Here is an 8084-nt window from a genome sequence, read left to right as displayed (position 1 = left end):
CAAGGACCCAGATCATATTGTAATGTAGGCTACTTAAGTGGTAGGCTACATATTTGCAAGTAATCAAATTCCCCAAAAACCAACTGACACACGAGGTAACTTGGGGCATTTGGGGCCTCTGGTGGTCTGGTCTGAGGGTTTATCTTCATTAAAGCTACAGACACAATACCCCTACCTGCCATTAACCAACCTGGAGGAGTCGCGTTCAACCAGTAAAAGACTCGGAAAAAGCCGAGTGGAGCCGAACGCGGACCGACCCCCCTCCCCTCCCCTCCCCTCCCAGTCGTGGTGCAAGCAGCCATGTTGCCGCGAGCTTGTTCCGGTATCAGGGCAGGATCGTGCGCATAGACTCGATCGGGCGCAGCTCCTCGCCTCTCTCCCCCTGTCGCCCGTGACACGCACCTCCCAACAAGAACACCCCACTTGACCAATAATGGATTTTACAACTTGATGATTCCTCCTTCAGTCGGCTGGTTCCGGGAATAATATCAGCATCTGTACCGACGGACTGGTGTCTATCGCCTCTCTGCAGTGCAGCACTGTTGAACGACCTTATTCCAATCACGCAACACAGGGAAGAGCGCCGGTGATTTCCGTGGATTTTGAGTTTTGAGGTTTTGCTCTGCGGCCGCAGGAAGATAAGCTAACTAGCTAGCGTTGCTTCGAAAGAAACACCGAGTTAGCTACTAGCTACACGGGCTAACGTCGGCCAGCCAGTTAACTAGCGCCACAGATTCGTGTTTCTCACCTGCCATGTGACCATTTTACATGGTGCTGCGTTTTGTCTTTTTTGGATACCCTGCCCCTGGATATTTCGCTGGGAACATTTTGAATAGTTTTGTGTGAGTTGGGGAAGGTCAAGACCTCGCCGGGAATAACTTTGGCCTGAAAGTTTGTGGACCCCGGATTTGATTTCAGACCATCTCTGCCACAAAAAGAGAAAAAAAACAGGCGTCGACACCTTGTTGTGAAAACGACGCTGGATAAACGCTCGATGTAGATTTCGGGGACAGTTCTGGCTTCCTCAGTTAGCAACCTTACAGGTTAGCATGCTAGCCACATAATTGAACCTTGTCTCGTTCAATACAACCATTGCCCCAACTTTTCTTCAAGCTAGCCCGAGCAGCTAGCTGGTCAAGACGTCAGAGCACCAGGCTGGTAGCTCGCTGGTTACCCTCGGCACTGGTACATGCTAAAGTGGAAACTGTGTTCACACCAACACCGAGAGCTAAAGAAGACACTTTTTAGCTTTTCCTGTTTTGTACTTGTTGACAAACATGGGCCGTGCGGTCGCTGCTAGCTAGTTTCTAGCTAGCTAACTCGGCTAGCCGCGGATGTGGGATTCAACTTGTTGATTCACGGGCTATCTGTCGTGCTGCTAGCTGGCTAGCACCAGACATCTGTTGGACATTTTCCTCCACCACAAGCTAGACAGATTTTAAATGCACAATAGACACTGACGAGTCGTTTTTGCTTCACTGTTCCCTTTTTTGGCAACTTCCAGTCTATCAAAAATGTCAACAAGGACCCCACTGGTGCAAGTCATTGAGAATTCGACGGGACAGGTAAGACTCTTAAGGTCATTTTACAAATGTATGTTATAGTTGATATTTACACATAGATCTACATAAGAATATAATCTTTATTTGCTGTGGAAAAGGGCTCTGCTCTGTCTCTGTTGTCTTTGCCACACAGCAGTGATTCACCAGCTTGCCTACGCACTCGCACTGGATTTCCCACTCTTTGCAGAATAGAATAATACATTTTAAGGCTGTGTTTAGTCTGTGTGTTAGGGCATGTCCTCCTACTTGACTCTTCAGGACTTTGACCTGTTTCAGTACAGACGATCCTGTCTCACAGTTCCACATGAATGCCTTATAGTTAACAGAAGTAGTGCAAGCATGACTTTAAAGTCCCCACACAGTTATGGTCTGTGGGAAGAAAAAGTTGTATTTGTGCGGGACGATCTTGATTACAAAGCTGCACTTGCTGGTTGTTGTTGTGAGGAAGAAGCCTCTGTGGCTGTGTTGTAAAAGAAAAGTCTTTCAAAGTTTATGGTACTTATGTAGTCTTGTAAGAAACAAGGTGGATCGTTCATTGATTGATTAAGAAATTGTATATTAAGGGGTCCAGAACACATCTGGAACAGATGTAGATTAAATTGAGAGGTGTTCTTAAAATTGGCTCCCAGGTGTTAAATTAGAATCAACATTTATTTAATTTCCTTCGATTTCCCCCCCCCCCCGTACAACAATATATCCTCTTTTGACCTAAATCAAGTGACCCTCATCAAGAGGCCAGAGGGCTTCTAAACACTCTATACTATTACATAAATACATGGAGCAATATTGCAAGCTGGAGATTCAAAAAGTATGCACGTTTATGTCTCATTCAGTTGAATTGAGAAACACTCACACACTGGTAGTGCGTTTAAAAGACAAAGAAACCACTTGGTTGTGCTCTGTAAATCATTATTGGAAGGCTGGAATAAAGCCCTATTCAAAGACAGCGTCTGTCTTAATCCTGTTGACAGTTCCACTGAAGATTCATTGTAATGATGAATGAAACTCACATGAAAACCATTACGGCTTCCGATACAGACAAAGACCTGCTTTACTTGGACAGCTGTCGACTAGCATCATGTGACGAAACATTTCTTATGAGTGTTGGATGGAAACACTTGTGTGTGTACATGTTGACAGAGTAGCCAGTGGGTGTTGTCAGTGTGTGTGTGTGACGCAAACCCATTTCTATATTTGTGTTGCTTGACTATCTGTAGGTATAATAATGTAGCTGCGGTGAGGCTTTAGCGTGATGCATTGTTTTAGCAGTTGTTCAGTAGCCTTGATGAGTTTAGCAACATAAATAGAACAGATGTACAATCATAAAATACATTTGGTTAAATACTGACCGTGGCTTTTAAAAGATTATGACATCATAAATAAGGGAGGCGTTATTGAATTGCACTTTTTTTTTTTTTTTTCAATCCGTCCCAAGAGCTGCACCCTCTGTCAAACAGTTCACTACCTGACACATTGAAAGCCCAACCCAGGTGTACAACTGCAGCTGCACAGCCAACCACGCTGTAGCTCCGCTCTTACCAGCCAATAGGGAAGCCCCTCAGTGCCGGAGACTCAAAGGGTTCAACGATTTTTTGTCTGTCTTCGCTTCTTGTGCAAATACAATGCTGACAGAAGTTGTCTGTTGATACCATGATCTCACTGAGTGTCTGCGTGTGTGCCGGCTCGTCTCGCTCAACGGATCAGTGCCTCTTTTACAGTGTGCAGGAAAGCAGATCGACAGCTAGACTTGGGAGGTTGGTTGATGACACATACATATTCTTACATGGCTACACCCTTACCTGGAACAGAGGTCAGAAACAATGCAGTTGGTTATAGGAGTCTTTAGACTGTAGCCGCCTCAAATACACACACTGGTCCTCTTCATATCCAGTGGAGTTTTTAAGGCTGACGTCACAGATGAAGTTTGGTGTGTTTTGAACATTTTTGATAGAACACACACGCGAGTATTAACCATCAACACTGGCAAACTTCCTCATTGAATTCATGGGAGGGAGATATGCTGCTCCTGTGAAAACTTTTCACAGTTGTACACTCCAAGTTCAGTATCTTTGTAATTAATAACCCTCGAGCCGAACTTCCTGGTGTGCCTTGTTTGTGTAGCTTTTAGCGACGCATCTCTGTTGTTCTGCTGCAGGTCTATTGTTGTTCTGAACGCACCCCCCTGCTCCTCTTACAGCGACCTAGTGAGGATTTAGGGGTGTATGGAAAAAAAGGTTTTGGGGTTACAACAAGTCCTTAACTGGGTTTGTAGGCTAAGGGTCACACATGGATACTCCCACACAAACACAGTCTGTTTTTAAAGGCCATGTATAGAAAGCCTTTGGTGTCGGGTCTCAAGATACGGGACAAAATGGCACCGGACATGAAGACGGGTTGAGTGTTGACATGACTCTTCCCGTCAGTATATTTTCATCTGATTAGTCAATGTGTCGCTAGGTAAAGCACATTTTCGCTATCTGGCGATTTACTTGACTCGGATGGAAAGTTTGCAAGCATTTTTTATTTTTTTTTAACACATGACCAGCTGTTAATGTTTACGCCGGTCTGGTGGACGTTGGCGTTGTAAGAGTTACTGACCTGGTCCGACTACCGTCCTGTCATCATAAACAGCCGCTGGGCCCATATCATAAGAGAGCTGTCAGAGGTAGTGAAGTGACTTTTGACATCTTTCCGACGGTGTGAAACGGCAGATATGTCGAGTGGCTTTGATCTGACGTGTCGCTACACAAGGTTAGGTGCTGGCTGTTAGTTTGAGGAACTTATTTGGACACGGCACTCATTATCAGTGTGACACCGGTTCAACCTTGAATACCTTGAATTTGTATGCAACACGAGGACAGAGCGGGTTTTTAAAGGCACGGTTACTACAATGTTTGCCGTAGCTTCGTGCTCTTCGTCAACTTCCCCAGGCATGATCAGTTGTTTGTCTGATTTCCTGTTTTACAATGTTCCCTCTCTATTTGTTGAGCCACATCTTCTGAAAAGACAGACTAATGCAGCCAGAAATACTGGTCTGCCTCTTCAATTGTTACTTCATCCTCCATTTCATTGTTTGGGTAGTTGCACACTAGCCGAGCAAGCTGGATCCTCTGCACATGGAGGTGGGATGTATTTGAACCATTCATTTGTCCAAGCGATATTTCCTCCTTGTAGCAGCCACGTATAAGAGACGATAATCTGACTGAAGTATATTTAGGACTCGATTGTAATTTTTACATTGAGTGTATCCACGTTTAATTTATGCAAGACCCTCCCCTCCGTCCACAAAGGAAATCTAAACGAGGAACAAGGAAATAAATTACAAAGTCACAAGGTGGCCCATATGAAGGAGTTAAAGGCCGGCCTTACCGACCTGGTTGAAGGCGAGGAAAAAGTCCCTTTGACCTTTGTAACCTGCACCATGACTGAAATGGTGACAGTTTGCAGGTTCAAAATGCCGTTGAGCACCACAGCAACAGAAGACAAAGCAAACATAGTATTTGGAAATATGAGTGTGGCTGAGCACAGTTTGATGCATTTCACCCGACGCCTTAGGAGTGTGAAAGCTGTTGAGCTGGAAATGTAATATAGATGAGAGCGAGAGGACCGCTGAACGTGTGAGAGTATTGACACAGGTATCCCGGCGAGGATGTGTTTTGATATTCCGGGGTTCACCTATTTTGCCTGTCCTTATTCCTGCGCCCCATTGAATGAATCATCTTGTAAGCAACCTATACAAAACACGCACATACACACACACACATACACGTTGCTGTTACGCCCAGGAAACCATAAATTATGCCTCTCTCCTTACCAGACCAGTCACTAGGCAGATGAACAGAAAGACAAAGCTAGACAGGGCCCTAGCAACAGAGAACCTGCTGCAAACACACACACACAGTGGATCACACACTACATCATGTTCACATTTGCCGGCACAGACACACACATTAGCTGCCCTTCATTTTTTCTTTCCTCTGCACACACAGACACATGCAGTGAGTTGTTAATTGGATCGGAATTACGTGTTGATTTAATGAGTTTTGTGATCCTTTACCTACTTATACTCCGGACTTCCGGAAGACACTTAAATATAGGACAAGCAGGTGCTGCCGACGTGTTTAACCAACAATGCAGTGAAGTTCTGTGTGTGTGTGTGTGTGTGTGTGTGTGTGTGTGTGTGTGTGTGTGTGGTGGATTGTCTGAAGGAGCGGGGTAAAACAGGCCTTTCCAGTCGAGCTGAGTGGAAGGTGTGGCAGCTAACTGTAGACCTGCGATGTGAAGGCTTTGACGTCATTCAGTGGAAGGCGTGTGGATCTCTTGCTCACTGCTTCAGTGTAACTCACTCTTTCTGTTTAGTCATCGGATGTCAGTGTGCCGTGAATAACTGGGATTTCTTCCTGTGATCAAAAGTGTGTTTTGATTTCTAGTAAAGGTTTAATTAATAGTCGCGAGAACTGCTTCAACTGTCACAGATTTGAGAGTCAAACCCAAGTTGTATTTCTTGCCGTTTTTATTATCGTGTAGAGGGGAAACAACTGTGCAAGAGTAAAGATAAAACTGCTTTATATGTTGGTCTAAAATCAAATTAGCTTTCCAAGATGCGCTTTTGTGTTTGGTGGCAAACATTCAAGCCTTCCATTGTTTGTTCACTCTATGCTGCTTCCAAGTGTTAGTAATGCTGCTTAGTATCCTGAACATGTCTTCCAGGGCGAAGGCAGTCCGTGTCAGAGATGTTTGATGGGACGTTACTTCCACTTGATTCACCTGCTTAACAGTCTTTTACTCGTTTTAAATGCTTTTAGTTGAACTACTTGATTCTGTGGCTTTAGCGTGTGTCCTTTTACCACTCTAATCCTGCAGGATTAGCTGCGTCCTTCGGAGGAAACGTTCTGCTGAGTCACACCGATCCAGAAATCCAGTCAGAATGGTGAAATTGGGTTAGTGGGGGTTCACATCAAATAGTGCGAACTTGTCGTTATCGGGCTATTAATTCCCTATCTTTGATTAAGGGAGTGTACACCCAAAAGACATTACAGACCCAGTTGCTTCATTATATCTCTCCTCAAAATAGGATTTGTAATAAAACATCACGCCTACTCTAACTTAGCTTATAACGGTGACACTCTTCCTGTAATTTAACCGTACTCTCAAAACCACTGTTCCGGGGTTTCCACACGAAATTTGTTTAGCCGAGGTGATAAGCCACTTAGTTGTTAGATGACTGCCTAAACAATAGTCGTATACTCACACAGCCGATGCATGACATTGACTGTATGAAATAGCACCTTTTTGTTTCCGTGCTTTAAGTCAGCTGCCTTTTTTATTTTTTTAAAGGAAAAGTTTGAGGCGTTGGTCTTTTTTGGCCCGAACCTGGAAACCCTGTACCCTCGTCTATCTATACATGTATTCATCAGCTTTTCAATTGAGCCACCCTGTGAAAGCTACACAGACCTGTTTGCTCTGGTGGCTCACACACACAGTTGCATAGCAGCACAACGAGGGCACGCAAGGAAGTGCTGTGCGGCGCGTCCCAACTGTGACGGCAACAGAGCAAACAAGAGCTCTGAATTGATTTGACACAAACACACACACACACAAATATACACATACCTAGGAGGTTAGGGTAATCCAGTTCTAGAGAACACACACGACTCTACATTCACAGCAAACTGAGACTCGGCGTGGCACCACCTTGCTAAAGTAAGGGGCCTCTCACAAATATACTAAGCCTTATGTATGTGTGTGTGTGTGTGAAGACTCTGTAAAGCTAGTATGCATGTATTATAGATACTTTATATCAGAAATAACCCTGCAGAGTTTCAAAAGAGGTGACAAAGGAGCAGGGAAGCAAAAAAAATGTATTAAATTGTGATTGGAAACATTGTGCAGATCACTATTATTAAATGCTTTTTCAGTGTTGCACTGCAGCGAGACTTGAGCCAGTAGAGCTGAAAGCACACATCAGCACTACGACTGAAAAGCTTCTCAGTTTTTAAGTCTACAGTTGGCCGGTGGTTGACGAGCTGTGGTGCAATAGTTGGGGGATAAACAGGTTCTTAGGCCTTCGGTTTAACATTAAATGTTGAAAAATCTTCCTAGCTGTGAAAAAACTTACGCAGAGGTTACGTGATTTATTATCGTGACACAGGTATGATGAAATAATGTTCCGCTTTGTCTCCAAAAGATCTTTACAAGTGTGAGTCACAGACTGTGTTCTGTGCTGTGCTTTAAGCTATAAATGGCTCCGATGACGGCCTCTGCCTTTTTGGAAATCATCACCCGAAGTGCAAATAAAAGATGTCGCACAGTTTTAAAAATGGACTGGGGGGGGCGGGTTGAAATAGGCTATTCATTATAGAGCATTAGAAATGTTAAATAGTGCAGGAAAAGGTTTGCCAATTAAAACGATAAACTCTAGACTCTATGGTCGAGGATTTAGAAATTAGTTCCCTGTTGACCTGAGGCAACACATGTATTCAAAGTTTCCTTTTATATAGTGTGTGTGTGTGTGTGTGTGTG

At 44.1% G+C, this 8084-nt stretch overlaps 1 protein-coding gene across 1 annotated transcript in view; it reads left to right on the top strand.

The window, feature by feature from the left end:
* Positions 1-298: 298 nt before the first annotated feature.
* Positions 299-8084, top strand: part of mark2b (MAP/microtubule affinity-regulating kinase 2b) — a 41278-nt gene continuing 33492 nt past the window's right edge. The window contains exon 1 of the mRNA XM_031850961.1: positions 299-1565. Within this exon, the coding sequence (XP_031706821.1) occupies positions 1515-1565 (51 nt within the window). The 5' untranslated portion in view covers positions 299-1514. The remainder of the gene's footprint in view (positions 1566-8084) is intronic.

The sequence above is a fragment of the Anarrhichthys ocellatus genome, unplaced genomic scaffold, assembly GCF_004355925.1.
Source record: "Anarrhichthys ocellatus isolate YVR2014 unplaced genomic scaffold, GSC_Weel_1.0 scaffold11, whole genome shotgun sequence".
Lineage (NCBI taxonomy): Eukaryota > Metazoa > Chordata > Actinopteri > Perciformes > Anarhichadidae > Anarrhichthys > Anarrhichthys ocellatus.
The sequence above is the reverse complement of the archived record's forward strand: the minus strand, read 5'-3'. Positions and strand labels throughout refer to the sequence as shown.